General features: G+C 34.3%; 1 protein-coding gene across 2 annotated transcripts in view; it reads right to left on the bottom strand.

Moving 5' to 3' along the window:
• PPFIA2 (PTPRF interacting protein alpha 2) overlaps nucleotides 1–18,070 on the bottom strand; it is a 389,252-nt gene that overhangs the window by 147,801 nt on the left and 223,381 nt on the right. For both annotated transcript variants that reach the window (XM_006189282.3, XM_032493818.1), the window contains exons 5-6: nucleotides 6,240–6,404; nucleotides 168–242 (exon numbers count right to left, since the gene is read on the bottom strand). In XM_006189282.3, coding sequence (XP_006189344.1) covers nucleotides 168–242; nucleotides 6,240–6,404 — 240 coding nt within the window. The remainder of the gene's footprint in view (nucleotides 1–167; nucleotides 243–6,239; nucleotides 6,405–18,070) is intronic.

Here is an 18,070-nt window from a genome sequence, read left to right as displayed (position 1 = left end):
GAATCAGAAAACATGACTCTGGCAACTAGTTTCAACAGTCCTTGTTCAGGGCATGTACAGAATGTAGTTTATTTTTTGTGACAGTTCTAATAAAAGTGACGTGAAACACAAGGGATAGAATGTTAGCGATATTGCACCTCAAAAGAGGAGAAAGTTTGGTATGTTACCTCCTGATTAGCAGCAGCTAGTTCTTCTTCCAGTGCAGAGACTCTTTCTAAAGAAACCCTCAGTCGCTCCCTTACCTAGAAGAAAAATCAAAATATGTGCAGTAATGTACATCCCATACATATTAAACTGTGCTGAATCCATTAACATTATCAAAAGTGGTCACATTTGGCAAATTATTAAAGTATTTACAGCCCTAAGTGCTCAGGAATACTAGGACTACATTGTCACCTCATAGTATCATTGTATCAAGGGATTTTCTTGTAAGCAAGTCCTTCTAGTGCTTCAATGACAGAGTTTCCAAGGGGGCTGAAGATCTGAATTCTGATTCATAGTAAGTGGAGGCAAAGTTCAAAAGTTTGCTATGAATTCATCTGAAAAATAGTCACTGATTAAGCATGAGACACAGGCAAAAACTTTCTACTTCTCTAAAATAATATGTAAGTTTTCCTTTGACATTTAGTATCTAACTTCAAAACTCATTTGTCTAAAAGCAAAGGATTCTTAGAATATGAAAAATGTGATCCATTGCTCACAAAATTAATTTTGTATGAATTAGAGGTCCACATTGTTATTGAGGGATTGGAAAGTACTTAATCACTCTGGAATTCTTAACTACTTTTCAGATACCAAAGGTTAAATCATTATATTTTGTGGAACTAAAGACTCTGCACCTTTAGTTTGAAATTAATGATGATTTCCAAATGTTTCATACATAATTGAAACTCAGAGAAGTTTTCCTTTGATCTTTGTTTTCTTAGAACTTCTAAAATTGTTTTAGCTATTATATGTTCAGATCTATAGATAAGCTCCATATTAAATTTGTCAAAAGAAGAAAGTTCAGAGAAAGAAATTGGGATAAATGATTACAGCAGTTTAATTGTCCTTAAAAAAGTCAACAAAATTTATAGCTTCAACTTAAGATGGAATTCATGGTGAGTGTTAGATTATTTATGAATTAACAGTAGATTTTCCATGAGATTATTACAGTATGCATTTTAATATATAATTATATAAATAAATTATTAAAGTGAACTTCAGTTTTATTAATTCATTAATAGTATATTTTAATTAATAGTCCTTTTCTTTTTTTGAGAGATTTAACTGGGAATATAAGTTAAATACACAAAATATCTAAAAACCTAGATACATAATAATTTTAAAGTTGGAGTTATTTTCTAGTTAGCAAACAAAGAAAAAACAAATGATAGCCTATGAATTTAGAATCTAATTAGAAATTTTTAAAAATCTCAATTATTTTAGTTGTATAATTATAACTGAAATATATTCAGGTGACTGGGTGTACTTAACTCCTGAAATACATCTTGAATAAAAAAGAATAAATGCTTGAGTGGTGTTTTAATATTAATTATACTTAGCTATGTTCAAATCCTCTGAATATTAGTAATACATACATAAATGCACATTTGATATCAAAGATAATCATATATGTCTTTCATGATATATAAGTATGCCAGATGGGCAGCCAGGTGCCAGTGCTGTTAGACAAATATCCAATTGCTCACAAAAATGCATAAAGCTAATGCTGATTAATAACTGAACAAGAGCTACACAGAAGGAAATCTTTGATGATATGACTTAAGGCAATGCTTTTTTAGAAATACTTGGATACATGCAGACAAAGCAAATATCCCAAAGGCATGAAAATGAGGAGGACTGCTGATTGTGGACTGCAGATACCAATAAAGATCTTAGTATATGCACTTAATATTTAACAGGGATGACTATAAAGTTTTATGTCCATTTCCTAAAATACTGGCTATAAAATATGGGTGTTCTGATAAAAATCTAGAAGTCCTAGTTGATGAGAACAGCAATATAGAAACAGTGTAAATGTAAATTAATCTCAACATACACAACGCTAATCAGATCACACTCAGACTGCAGTAAAGAGGTTGAGATACCATATTTTAAAAGACATGCTGAGACACTGAAATGTTCCAAAAAGAATCATATAAGCCACGTAAGGAATGGCTGAAACAAGGCTATATTGCAGTTTAAATGCCCTCCTTTCTTTGCTAAACTGAAAATCATAGAAGCAGTTCCAAACTATTTTGTATTTACCAAAAGTTAAGCATGTATATTCTTATTATATTGAGCCCTGGAGAAGTAAAAATTAACAAGCTTTTCAAACAATATGAAAAATCACCCATCAATAAGTTTATAATAGCATTTACAACTTGAAATTATATTATCCAGAAAGTACTGAACCTAAAATAAAAAATAAAAACAATTCCTGAGTGTATTTTGAATTTATGCTATAAAAGAAAAAACTGAAGCTGCAAATATCAATATATTTATGATAATGAATGCTTTATTCATATTTTATATGACAATGAAGTGTTCTCTTTGTATTTAATTCTTGGGTAGGACTCAGATAAATGAAATGAATTTGCTTCATCTTGCACTAATCTTTGCCAAACTTGATAAGGAAAAAAAAAAGTGAGGATTCAAAGGAGTAATCTTTTTAGAGTATAAAGAATTTTAATATTTTATCTTGTCTACATAACTGGAATTCTATTGGTAGGAAAAAATAGTATCTCTGACAAGCTTTGTAGCTTTTTGTTCTACTGAGCAGCACCAGCAGAATGTCATAATTACCTTTATTTTTCTTGCTGAATTTGGTGTTCTTTTGAAGGTGTCTAATATGCCATGAAAAAAGTATGGTTTTAATTTTTTCTCTAAATATACACAGTTGATAGCCTTGGCTCTATGCTGAACTTTTTCTGACTTTTCACTGTTTAGTTACATTCTATTGTTCATATAGTTTTTAAGCTAAGATATAGTGATTGCTTGTTTACAGAGCTGTAGTATAACCCTCCAAATATATTTATGTCCATCTAGAATTTTTAATTTCTAATTTCAAGTGTTACTTTTCTTCATAATGGTATGAAAAATAATCAAAGAGAAGTTTTTTCCCCCAAAAAAGATGTTTCAAGGCCAGAGAAATATTATCCTTGAAGATTAAAATATCTGTCCCTACAAATGACGAATATGTTGTTGGATAAAGAGGAACTTTGGTGGAAGAAGCATACATTTCAAATTGAAATTAAGGTTTGGCAGTGATTTATTTTGGAATGATCAATTCTGTAACAAAAACCATTGTGAAGAAATCTTAGATCAGACCTTCAAGTCCAGTTTTGGCACTGTGATATTAGATCACAGAAATATATATGGAGGGTGTATACACACACACACACACACACACACATATGTAGCATGTTTTTGGTTACATTTCCCATGCATGTCCAATATATCTTTTAAAAATACTCAGTGATATCTGAATGATTGAAAAACACACGCATAACTTCTCATTTCCTCCAGCCCACAGAATTGGTAAACATATTGGAGAGTTAGGTCAAAATTACTGCTAGCCTTAGCTAATTGTATAAATTCTATCCTACAACTCAGTGGACATGTAAATAAGTCTCCAACGATGAAGACTGCCAATCATAGTAACGGTCTGCAACTATGATGGATCTTTTGCATTTTATTTAGCTTTTCACATGTTCCAAACCTTCTGCGGTAAAGTTGGTAGCTTCTTGTCCTCAATATGATTAGCTGCATCTTCTGATCTTCCACATGTTTTAACATAATATCCATAGCACTTAAAATAGAATATTGTAATTACTTGTTTATATATCTGTCTCTTCACCTCTCCTGATCTCCATGAGAAGCTGTGAGCTATTTTTGGTTAGGAAAATTATTTTTGAAGGTGCTTAGGCACATATTAACCCCTCAATAACTAAATGAAATGCTAATTTAAACAAGCCTGTGGATCAACAGTGATACCAACATCTATACTTAGTTTGAAATTTTTTGTCAAAGGCTGAAATTTATTGATATTAATTATAAGATTCATTAACATTTACTGAGCATTTGCCATATGCTAATCTTTGGCTAGGAGCTTTGCACATCAAGCAACTCTGCGAGGTAGGTATTACTATTCTCCTCAATCAAAGTGGAGGAAAGAGACAGAGAAATTAAGTTACTTGTCCATGTCTAACTCCAGCATCCAAGCTTATACTAGTTTTCCTTCAGGCTGTTTAGTATTACTTAGTTGATCATCAGTTCAGTTGCTCCTGGACTCACCAATGCCCAGGGTACTTCTCGTGAGTTATTAAGTCCAATTACTGCTCCTAGGGTCACAGTATGAAGTACTTCATTTAGTTATGCTAAGCTCACTGAACATCTACATAGTAAATCCCTTTTAGATTTTAAAATGTATACTACCATTTCTTCTTAAATGTACTCACCCCAATTAGGTTATTTGTCCTAAATGCTGTTCATTGCCTTCTAATTCTTTTTTTTTTTTTTTCATAAAAGCATTCCTTATGTAAGTGATGTGGGAATGTATCTAAGGGAACATCCCAAATCACACATTCTCAAGTTCCTCATTCAAGTCATTCAGAACTGTTAAATCTTCTCTGAATAGGCCATGCTCTCTTTATAGCTCTGGGTTAGTTCACACATTGATATATTGCTTAGAGCATCTTTATTTCTCTGCTTAAAAAACCCTTACACATTTTTTAATGCCCAGATCAAACGTTACCCCCTTTGTGAAGAAATATTGACTTTCTCATCACTTCTTCAAGCAAAATCAGTTACAACTTTTTTTGTGACTCTCAACATTCTCTGTTATTGACATGTAAACTCCAACATTAACTATGAACTCCACATTTGTGAGGAGAATGTCTTATTTATCTTCCTGTGCCAAACATCTGCCAAGGAGTCTGACATATAACAGATACTATATAAAGTCTTACAAATTCTTTGTAATGCATTTTTATAATAAGAAAGGGAATATAACGTGAAAATAAACATTAGATATATTAAATTGTTATTTGATACTTGATATTAGTTGATATTATATTTATCAGGAATTTTTATAAGATATCCATTTCTGTTTTATTCAAAATTACTCATAAACTAATTTCTTCTCATGCTAAAATTAAAAATAAGATACAATTTCCTCTTAATAATTTAGAAGACAGAATTATACTTATCCTTATGCACACACACCACATAATCCCCTGTGCTGAGAACATCTGAAAGACCAATGATAAAAATAAATATGTATATAAATATTAAATAGAGCAGAAGTGTCTGTATGCTCAAAACCTATATATAACTGAGTAATACTCTCTAGTTTGGACTTTAATGCTCCTAACTTGTCAGATACTTTACAACGAAGTGCCCCAATTCCCACTCTAGAAAATCCTAGAGCTTTATTAATTTTAAAAAATTCATTCTTTGAAATTTCACAAAATTGAAATCATGTCATAAGCTTTTCTAATCTCCAAAGGATATTGTACTCATATTGGCTTATTTATGTCCGTAGAACTTATTTGAGTAACAGCTAAGAGAAACTTACAGTTACTTTTAAAAAGCCTAAAGCAGATTTTCCTACTAATATCTTATGCTGCTACATGCAGAGACTCTTAAAAATGTGTGCTCAAAGCTAAGATATTAGAAACCCCCAGAATAAAATTGTATGACTCTAACAGAAATCTCTAAAGATAAAGTACATCCAATATACACTTCAAGATATGTTTAATTGTCCATTAGCAGTGTCCTATGTTGGTATGTGTAGCCATGCACTTCAGAGGGGTAGGGAGAAGAGAGACTGTAGGGTGGGCAGAGAAAAGGAGAGAGAAGGAGAGAGAAAGGTTGAATGATAATATTAAATTTCAGATAGCCATCTGGACTAGGACTATAATATGTCATAATAGAAGTCTTGATTAACCATAGATTTAATGGTATTAAAAAAGATCATGTTTATGCATAGTACCAACATACATGCAACAGTCCAGTTGCATTTTTAAAAATGATTTTTCCTGTAACTCAAATGTGTCCCTCTGAACTAACTTACTTCAGAAGTCAGCTGAGTCACGGATGAAGACAAGGAGCTTGATGCTAATGACAAAAGTACAGTTAAGCTTGAAATCTTTTGTAAATACTATACCTTCATTTGTCAGTAATTAAAAAAAAATCAGCTTTATTGCGGTATAATTGACATATAAAATTGTAATGATCCTTTCACAATACTGTACCTTTTCATCCAAGGCTTTGTGGTGCTCAAACAAAGATTTCAGCGCCTTGAGAACTTCAACTTCGCTGGACACTCCTGAGGGGGACTGGGCTTGTCGTTTTACCACCGTCATTCTTAGTGACCTTTCATGCCGTGACACAAGGCACTCCAAATGCTCCAGTAACAGCTGTAGGGTTTAATAGAAACTGTAATTATTTTATGGATACATGTCACTAATACATATAGATGACTTCGATCTTAGTAGATTGCAGGTTTACATAGTATTTAATGATAACCTCATTACACTACGGGTAGCATCAATGAAACACAAACCTTAATGCATGAGCTGTATTAGAAGTACACTGCATTTCTATCACATAACAATTGAATGATATAAAATATAATGTAAATTACACACATTCTTTTTGAAGATTTAATCATTTCAGTTTGGATTGAAGAGAACTATAATACAACATAATACGTACGATCCAATAGGGATAATTTCTGAAGAACATTGTACAAGGCATGATGATTTCATTAAGAGAATAGCACTGAAAGTCAAAATTAATTTCATTTATATTTGATCATTTAAAAATTTTAAATAGAAGGAAATGTGCATAGTCATCATGTTGCTTTAAATATGTTTATAGTGATAGTCACATGTTGCTATAGCAATTATAGCAGTAACTAATTATTTTATTCACAATTAATTCTTAGATTACATAATAGAAAAATATGTGCAACCAACTGGAATATAATAACTGAGACTAGCAATAGTCATTTTAGGAAAAGAGGTTATAGAACATAATTTTTAAAGTCTCTGAAACCTACATTTGCCCAGAGTAGCCTCTGGTGCCATGATAGAGGTTAAGGAAACATCCAATGAACAATGTTTCAGTCTGCTTCAGAGTCTATGCTCTGACGTTTCCCAGACAAATTTTGCTTTTAAATGTTTTGTGAATTGGGAGTTTCACCTTTGTCTCATTTTATAAGGCAGTTCTGCCACTAAAGCAAGGATATATGAAAAGAAAATAAAAAACTTATCAGTTATTAAAATTTTACTACTGAAGATCAATATAAGACTAATAAAAGGAAAGATTTTTAGAAGACTAATAAAACAATAGGCTGACAAATAATGTCTTGGAAAATAAGCAGAAGTTACTGAAACAAAAGAAGAAAATGCAGATATAAGATATAAAGAAGTAAAGAAATAGTATTCTTTCAAGATTTTTCCCAAAGCGTATGAAAAATTTTGGTTTTCACAATGCCACTGTTAATTTCAGTGTCACATATTAGTATCACGTTTGTTAGCACTTAAGTTAATTTTTATTCATTCGCTGTCACTAATTATGGTTTAAACTGTCAGAAAACTGCCATGCTTTTAGCACAAAAGACTAAATATCTGAGATTCTAAAGGTATGTAGATCAGTAGGTAGGAGTTATATTTAAGGATCAGAATAATACTAATAGTTCTTCAGTATGAAGATGATACCATTAATATTTTCAAAGAGCTTTTCTTTATTAATCTGATTATATTCACAATATTCTACTATCTTGAATTCTATAGATACATGTATACATTTATTAAATGATGCTATTTCATATATATATATATATATATATAGGTTATGGAGCTTTGCATGAACTTAACCCTATTTTTCCAACATTATCTGGTATTAAGTCTTTCTCTGGCAAACTCTGCTCTAATCACACCAGCCTACTTTCAGTTCCTCATACGCCAAGCCTTTGGATATGCTGTACGCTCTGCCTGGAATACCCTTCCTTTGGCTCTTTATTTGCTCAGTTCTTTCTATTACTTTAAGTCACAGTTTAAGTATCACCTTTTCAGGAAAGCATTTGCTTACTATTCTATGTCAAGTGGGTCTCTCATCTTCTAAGGCCTCATAATTCTCTATTTCATTCTCTTGCTTCATCTCTTCATATCATGTCATGATGTGTAATTTCTTAAAAATAGTTTTACTAAATTTCATTACATTTCTTCACTGAAATATAAGCTCCATGAAGATACGCACAGTATCTGTCTTGATTGTCACTGTATTTGGGTGTTGGCCCAGTTCCTAGCATCTATACACATGCAAAAATATTTGTTGGACGAATCGGGGAAAAAATGATAAATGAGGTAAATTATCCATTGTACATTCTGGCCTATATCAAAGCTAAATCTGCAGCCATGGTTAACTGGCATTATTTCCTAAAAGCTTAAGCTAATCAACATTGCTATGTATATATGTATGTTTTAGATAGATGATACACTTACAAAGAAACAAGACTTATAATGCAATGTAAACTGGCTTCTCTAACTATAAATTACAGATATCTTGATTTATACAGTAATCTAGTAACTATTTGAGCATCTAATATTGCATGGCACTGGGTAGGAAACAAATTTGTATGAGACATAATCTGTATCCTCCAGGAAAGAAATACAGTGTGAGTACTATAGTGAAGCCATAAAGGACATCTGTTATTGGAGACTACCTAAATCTTTTGATCACACTGTTTACATTTGGCAAGTTTCTCACAATGTTCATCTCACCTTCCCTACATAGAGTACAAAATACTATAATTCTCAGTGTTTGGTGCCATGTATGTTCTATTAATTACACACATGCAAGACATGAATGGTATAAATACGTTATAAGCCATATAAATAAGTTGGTGAAGGCATCTATTTTGCTCAAGGGAAGGTGGCAAAAGAATCATGATTTTATATGAAAAAGGGGAAACAATCCCCTTATCAGCTTTGTAATGAAGTTATAAAATTTTCTTCTGCAAGGTTAGGCGACAGACTGTTTTAGGTAAGAATTTCTTAATATCCATTAAGTGAGTGAATTCTGTTACTGGCAACTAAAGACGCTGTGACACTCAGCACATCCAGTCATACGTACTGCTACCTTTCCTCATAATGGTCCTCTGCCATGCTCTGGGTCACTCTCCATTGCTCCCTGAGTATGTTAGCAACTAGACCATTGTCACTCTTTTCAATGCTACCCCAGCCATAATTTTTGGTGATTTTTATTACTCGTTTAGATGATTTTTCCAGCATGCTGGAATCTAAATTTCTAGACTGTGTTCTTCCATGGTCTCAATTTCTACTCTATTTCAGTAACTCACAGTTATGGTTTCACTATAGACACTACTGTTATCAATAAATGCAACTCTTCCATAATTGAGTTTTTATTATGTAACTCACAAATCATTACAGTTTAGTTAAGATATTTAAATGCTCAAACTGTAAAGATACTTGCACCCTCAATCTCTTTATCATTGAATTTATTACTGCCTTTCACCATATTCATTCCCTCACTTTCTTCTTACCCATCTAAAATTTTATAGTTCATTCTCTAAAATTAGTCCTTTCCATATTCTTACAACTTCTAGACTCTGACCACCTGCCACTATATCCACTTCTACCACCTGGGTCCAAGACCCAACATCTCCCCTGAATTATTACAATTGCTTCTTAACTAGTCCTCCTGCTTTCATCCTCCTATCAGGCTATTTCTAAAACACTAAGTTAAAATGTAAGTTAGGTCATCCATCCCTCTGCTGAAATCCTCAAGGTCTTCTTATTTGGCTCAAGTAAAAACCAGAGTCCTTACAAGTACAAAAGGGATCTAAATTCTCTGAACTCATCTTTTATTCTTCTTGCTCATTCCAGTCTAGCTGATTTGGCTTCTTTGCAGTTTTGCTATGTTTTATTAACATATCCATCATCTATGATCTCACATCAGGGACTCTGTGCTTGTGATTTTTTTCCCCTAAAACATTCTCTTCCCAATAACTGCATGACCATCTCATTCTACCATCTCTTTCATAGTTTTCCTCAAATCTCACCTTTCAACAAGGCTTTTCCTGGTCACCACCTGCACTAAATATCCCCTTTCCAGTTTGTTTTTCCTCCTTAGCATTTGTCTGTATCTAATGTACTATTTATTTTATTCATTTATCTTATTTATAGTCTGTCTCCCAAAAATAATGTAAGGTCCATGAGGAAAGGAAGAGCTTTCTTTTGTTTCAAACAAACAGGAATCCAGAATATCTGACCCGGATAGATTTGACAAAGTAACAATTAGATTAACATTAAAAGAAGAGGCATTGTCTTCCATGGTACATAAAGGCGACGTAGTTACTTAAATGGCCCCCTGAGTTCTCCTGAAATGGGGTGCCTCTGAAAGCAAGGCTTTGATGGACTGAGTCATAGCTACCACAGACCATTTTGAAGGGCAGGAAGAATAGAAGGACAATGAGGTCAGCTGGAAGCTTTGAACTGCATTGAGGAATTTAAAGAAAGAAAATGACAAGCTTAAGGTTTTAAATTTTAGGGCAAGGCTTGGAGAACCCAAGAGTGGCTATGGCTGCTCATAACAGCCTCTTATTGAGGCTTTAAGACATAACAGAAAGAAGATGAAGAGCCTGATCTAGGAGAGGTCATTGAATTACAATGTAGGATGAACTCAGAGCCTTTTTAGGTGTCTTATGTGGAAATCTTGGCACTACTCTGAAAATAAAAAGGCACCCCAAGGACTAGAAAAAGGACATTTAGAAGGATTCAGATAAGTCTGAGTTACCCTTACCCACCAAATCTTCACTGCTTCACTGAAGAGCCTCATCTTGTTTGTCTTGCTGACTATGTAATGACTGCACTTAAAGCAAGCTACCTTGTAAAACAAAGCTGCTGCTTCTCATGTCCCTCCCTTGAAACCCTTTCTTGCCTCTAGGCTTCTACCTGGAACACCAAGGGATGAATTACAAAGTCTAACCTAAATCAAGACTTGTATGATTTTGCTAAATTGCAATCTCAGAAATCTGGAAATACATGTAGAAATAGATGCTACTATAATTGCACTGGAACAAGAAGGGAGAAGCAAAAAATTCAGTCTGGTTAAAATAGTAAGTCTGACTATATTTATCAGAGAATATGGATTCCACTTTGATGTCAAGCAACTAGGAGTGGTTGTAATCGTTTGCTCCCCTGGCTAACTAAAAAAGGAAGTCAATGGTGGCCTAAAATGAGGCTGTATTAGAATATGTGAAGATGAGAATCCAGAAATTACTTGGGTATAAGGTAGAAGAAAGAAACTAAGGATTTCTGGAGTCAAAAATGGAGAATTTTGCCTACCGTTTAACCATTTCCTTTGAGATGAGAATGACGCTATTTTCACTCAGCCATTAAGAAATAGACTAGTAGGAAGAGAGCCCAGAACCTATGAAGTCCCCATAGCAGTAGCTCTGTACTGTCAAGGGATGAAAAATGAGAGATGCTGGTCCTAAAATGGACTCTTAGATTCCCCCGCAGATGACAGAATCCGGCAATAGCAGAGGCCAAGTAACGATACGTAATCACCTGGGATACAGTAAGTGAGGTTACTGTAACAGGCAGAATGGTTGGATCCACTGGCATCTTTGGTGATGGTAATTCGTCATAGAATCCCTAACAGGCCAGTGAGGACCAGACTGTATTAATAAAGTGATCATATTCATAATTAATTATTAGTTATAGTAGCTCTGTGTCTGGAGGGCTGAGTCCAGACTTGAGTCAACTGACAAAGTGTCTTGGCCTTCTCCAAATCTCATACCCAAGTCACTTTACAGTTTAAATAAGGTGAGGTTGTATATTTTTTGGGGGGGGGAAAAACACAAGTAGCTGCTGTAACTCTTTATTATATCTATTCGTGATGATTTAAAAAAAAAAAAAAAAAGGCCCAATTTCTTTGGCACTCCTGCTAGTGAGAGGTGGAGTCCATGTTCCCTCCTCTTGAACTGGTACGCCTGTGGCTGTTTTGACCAACACAGTATGATGGAAGTCACAATCTGTGATATTTGAATCTAGATCCTAAAGGGCAATGCAGTTTCCATCTAGTTCACTGGAACACTTGCTCTTGGATCCCTGAGCCATGACTGTAAAAACCCACTGCTCTGAGACCACTGTGCCAGGGAGGTCATATGAAGGCTCTGGGATGTAAAGTCCCAGTTGAACCTGCCTGTCCTTCAGCCACCCCAGCCCAGGTGCCAGACATGAGAGTAACAAAGTCATCTCACAAGTAGATCTTTCAGCCTCCAGATATTTGAGTCACCACCTGCGAGTCACATGCTAAAGCTGGCCCATACCATCCCGTGGGAGATGACTGTTAATTTTCAGAAATCATGTGAGCTGGTAGTTAAACAGTCATTGCTAAAGCTTAAAGTACGTAAGCTTGTAATTAAATAGGACATTTTTAAAAAGTAGTAAACACTCACAATGTATCACTTCCTAATTATCTTACTGTATTTTACTATTACCTGTGCCCACAGTGTTGTATGCTCAATTGTATTTGAATGATAGAAACACTACATAATGGTTCACTACTGTGTATATTTTTTCAACTCTGCATTCAGTGACATCATGTTGGTAGCTTGAAATAAGCTACCGTGGGAGTATTTACACCATTGAAATTGACAAACACCATATTTCAGTGCTTTTTTCTTTTTCTGATAAAGAGAAATCATTTACCAGTACGTCACTGTCACTAGCCATTAAGTCATCCCAGCTGACTTATGGAGCAGAGAAGGGCTGTCACCATTGTACCCTTTCTGAATCCCTGACCCACAGAACTAGGAGTATAGTAAAATATTATTTGTGCCTTTAAATTTTGGGGTGGTTTGTTATGAAGCAATAATCAGAAAATGTTCCCTAAAGGGAACTGCAACCATGTAGCATGGTAACAACTAAGGAAAAGAGAATACCAAAATTTCTTGGATATTAGCTCTAAGCTAGGACTATTTCTTTGGTACTCACTGGTGTAAAGGCTTTCAATAATCTGGTAAGAAAAAAAAATATTTATCTTATAGGAGTTATTCATTGACCTGAACAAATGGGCTTCTCATCATTAAAGCTGCTAGGATTACCACTACAGCTGAATGGCCATCAACCTTAAACCGCTGACATAGTACAATACACCTGGAAACCAACTATCCATCTTCAGCAAGCAGATTATATCAAATCCGTTCCATCAAAGTGGAGTCAGCTGTCTTTTCTTTCAGTAATAAATACTTTTTTCTGGATAATGGACTTGCCTTCCCTAATGGCTATGCTTGTACCAGTGACACCATCCTACTAGATTTTCACTTATAGTCTTGTTATCATACACAACATGACTTCTGCCCCCCCAAACTCAAGTTACAGTGAAAGAAGTAATGAAGTCGACTGATGCTCCTGGCCCTGGTTTCACCAAGCTATCGCATCAATCAGAAGCAGCTGATCCTATAGAATGGCTAGATGATCCCAGGAAGAATCTGTTTTAAATAAAGCAGAGAGCTAACACATTGCTAGGTTGGGGTGCTATCATCCCGGCATTAGTATACACTCAGAATTAGTGATGAAAGTAAGGTTCAGTTTCTCTCAGAATATATATCCGTCTGCATACATAGGTCCAGGGATCGAGGTTTAGAACTGGAATTTATAACTGCCAGTAGGACTTTTTGACTAGTTAGTTGGAGAAAAGAGGATCTTTCTATTTTTATTGTAACATATACATAATATATATTAAATTATTTTCCCATTTTTCTTCTTACATTTTTACCCTTTTACTCTGTTTTATATTGGGTATGTTGATTCTGATGAACATTTAAAGTAGTCCATAGGTTACAGAATATTAAGAGAAGAATGAGATTTAATGAGAGCAAGAATGTACACCCTGGAGAACCCTATACATGAGGCTGGACGCAGCAACTAGAGATCATAAGCCTTCTTTTTTGAGAAAAGGTGATTTTATTTTTGTCTAAGAGGTATATTTGTGTTGTTGGCTAGATACATATCAGTATTGCTGCATTTTGAATTTTAATATGAAAAAGGGTGTGATCAAATCTGGGTAATAGTGCAGACTGCCATTTCTGGCTGCCCCAAAGCTTCTGAATATACCCTCCATGTTTGATAGGTCCTCACATTCTGAATGCCACCTGCCTAATGTAGGAGCCAAGAAAGAGTTCTCAGCCATGTCTACCACTAGGTGGCAGAAATGTGACTTAAGAGTCAGCTAACCAGAGCCACCAGGGCAGGACCAATTGTATGGGGAGCATAAGGCGTCCATTGCTGGCACAGGGAATAGCAGAGGCTGCATGTTTCTGGGACTTGGGGTGTAAGAAAAACTTACAAGGCTAAGAAATGTGGTCCTAGAAATTATGCCTGGAAGCTCACTTTAGAGATTTCTTACATGCCTTAAAGCCTTCTTGATTAAAAACAGCTGAACTGTACTATTTTGTGCAATTAGGAACTGTCATCCATGTAACAATAAAACCAACTGTGCTTTATTAATATAAAACAGACTCCTTAAGGGCTTAGCAATTTAACTTATTCTGAACATTCCTCAATGCCTAGGAAAATATTCTGTATGATAGATGCTTGGAACTTCCTTGCTGAGCGGAAGCAATAATGATTGTAAATTATCTATCTTGGAGAATGTGGCCAAAAATATTCTAATCTAGCATATATCTATGGTTTTTAAGCTTCAAATGAAAAATAAAGAGGAACTTATCTAAGATGTCACTTACAATCTACTAGCTGTATAACTTATTTGGGAGCCAAACTTTAGTCTCATGTTTAACAAATCTTGCAGAAGGCACTATTTTTGATATACTACTCAAAGGATTGCAGGAACTATGTGAATGGCTATTAATCTATGTTGGAATTCCCTTTAAATGATCACAGCTTATATGTGTATACACACAAATACATCATATGATATATGCATATATACATATATTGCCTCCTTGGGAATTTTTCAACTAAATTTCTAAAACTATACATCTTTCTATTAGATCTAAACTCTATATAACCTTGTGTGCAATTATTTTCAATCACATATGGCATTCAAGTAGTACATTTTGCTCTGTAAACTAATTTAGCTTATGTAGTATGGTCACATAACACAATACTAAAATCTGAAAATGAAAACCTTCCCACAGGTTGCTTTTATCATTAGTCTACTCAATATCCTCTAGTCTCAAATATTGTTAGGTCCCCTATGTATCTGATGTGCGTGTTTGAGTCTCACACTGAAACAGCTGTTTGGAAGGCATATGTCCTTTCTTATTCACTCTTATATTGTATTCATCATATACTATCATAGCACTTACATAAATATGGATACATGAACCCACACACACCCACACATGTATCTTCATCTGCTTCCAACTGCTAGGGTCTTCCTTTTCTCAACTGGATTGTACTTTCTACTACATTGGGGAAATTTGTTTGGAGGGGTTTTGTTAACTTGCATAAACAGAGGTTTGTCAGGAATGGGAAGCTTTTCTTAAGTAACGGCAGGTGTCTGATTGTATTGGAACATTTATTTGGCATGGCTCTTTTGGCTCAAAACAAAAGTAAGGGCATAGGAAGGAATGTTTCAAATTCAGTCTTTAATTTGAACTAAAGATAACTAAGTCTTTTTAAATTGTTGACCCATGAGATGAAATTACAGTGTTACTGTCTATAACGGACATTAAGACTAGCTCTTGAAACCGTAACTTCTTTTTCAAAGTCATATGACAGCTGCATTCCAAAACACTGTTAATAATATAAACAATCCTTTGAGATCTTCAGCCACAGAAACAGTTGAAATAGTTTCAAAACAACAATGAAACTTCTCTACTCTGATATCAAGAAATAATGACTATATTAATATTTCTAGTTTTCCTTTACCCTTCCATTAATTCAGATAATTCTGCCAAAACATGATAAATTTGAGCAGTCAGTTTGAATATGCTAAAATAATCGCAGGAACGCTATTTTAAGTTTAACTTGCCTGCCTATGATCAGAGAAGAGTAACAAATTTTATTTCATCATTTTTCTACTTTTTGTCAGTGTGGAAACATAAAACAATAAACTTGTTTGAATGTTTCCGTAAATACCCACTACAATTTTTGAACTTTTCATACAATCACAACATCAGGATGCTTTTACTTGGATGTCCTCAACTTAATTACTTGAAGCAGTTGGATTTAAGAGCAACTCTAGTGAGTACTTTGGTTTTTCTCATTCACTTATATTTTTGGGCCAAGGACCAGATTTATCTGTATCAGTGATAAGTGGTCACAGCTTTTACCTGTGACATCAGAATAAATACCTAGTACATTACTTTTCATACAATTGATGCAAAATAAATCACTGAGCAGATTGGGACTGAATTACCAGGAACTGAACAAACTCTGCTCTTACCTAAATACAATCCCTTGTATCACATATGGCTTGTGAATGACAAAGGGATGTGATTTCTTAAATATATAGCCTGTGGTTAAGCCAAGGGGTGGATTCCCTGATGTGTCACTCATAAACTGTGTGGCCTGGGGCAAGTTACTTACTATGTTAGTTTTCTCAACAGTTAAATGGGGAAATGGGATTGCTGTAAGAAGATTCTAAGTTAAACATATAAAACATTTATTTAGAAAGATATTTCACATTCAATTAATATAAGTTACTATATTATTAGTATTATTTGTTATTATTGTTTTATTATTATTATTATTATTATCACTTGACATATTAGATAAACTTTATTCATTCATTCCCCTCTGAAAAATTGATTTTCTATTTAGGGGTTGATATAATTCATTCAAATATCATACCTTCCCGATCTGTTGTTTTTGATGATTCTCAAAATTAACATGAAAAACTCCATCCACTCATGAATTCTCTTTGTGAACTGTCTTTTCTATGTTATTTATTTCAATTCATGAGCATATGTAAACTATTCAATATGGAAAGAGAGAGTCACAAGTTTATCAGAATCCTGGAAATTGAGACCCTCAGTTCTGACTTAAACTTTCCCATAATCTGACACCAATCAAATTTTCTTTAGGTGCCAGAAGGAAATGCTAGCTTGTTGCTCTCTATAACCAATAAGTAGGTGTTTATAGCAAAAAGAAAAACACAATGTGTAGGAAAAACTATTACATAAATCTATAAAAAACTGTTATATTTAGCAACATTTAATGGGACACTATGGGGGAAGAGAGATGATTATCTGATTTTCATCCCTGGATATTTTTGGGGGGGGTAGTACAGGAGGTTGAGAGGTGGTTATATGATTTAGGAAGTTGTTATATAATCAATACTTTGCACAAGGAAGTTTTCATAAATCTATTTTCCTTGACATATCATCCATAAATACTCTCCACATCACTGCATTAAGGAAGGTGAAAAAAAATGTTTTCCAGCTTTATTCATGTTTTCAAAGTAATTATGATTTATGTTTAAAATAAATGGCTTCAATTTCTGTTCTCCAAATTGAACTTAATATTTATATTTTTCTCACTTTGACTTCTTTCAAGTGTAGCTTGACTTATTCTCTTTGTCACCCAAAACTTCTCTGCGGATGCAATAGCCACAGGTATTTCTGGGCTTCATGGGGTTATAATACGATGATAATTGTGTAGATGCTGTCCCCAAATCTCCCAGTCTCTGAAATTAGTCACAATCAAGGAGTAACATAATCCACACTACAGTGGTCTACTAATAGGCAATGCTCCCCCTAAACTGTGGTCAATCTTTGAGTTTCTTCGTGGATCTAACTTCGAATAATTGTGCTGATGGCCTCATGGCTCAGGGCACAGGATCTGGAGTTAGACCACTCAGCTTTCAAATCCCTTCCTGCTGTTTACAATCTGTGTGACTTCTGGTAGGTGGTCTGCCGTTTCCGAGCTCAACTGTCTCATCTGTAAAATGGGGAATGTAACATCTACCTCGCAGGGCTGGAGAAAGGAGAAATGCATACGCAGCTAATAAAAGAGCTTCTGGTACTTTTTAAATATGTAAATTAGTTAGAAGTCTACCAAGATATTTGCATTTCCCTCCA

Source organism: Camelus ferus, chromosome 12, assembly GCF_009834535.1.
Source record: "Camelus ferus isolate YT-003-E chromosome 12, BCGSAC_Cfer_1.0, whole genome shotgun sequence".
Classification (NCBI taxonomy): Eukaryota; Metazoa; Chordata; class Mammalia; order Artiodactyla; family Camelidae; genus Camelus; species Camelus ferus.
The sequence above is the reverse complement of the archived record's forward strand: the minus strand, read 5'-3'. Positions and strand labels throughout refer to the sequence as shown.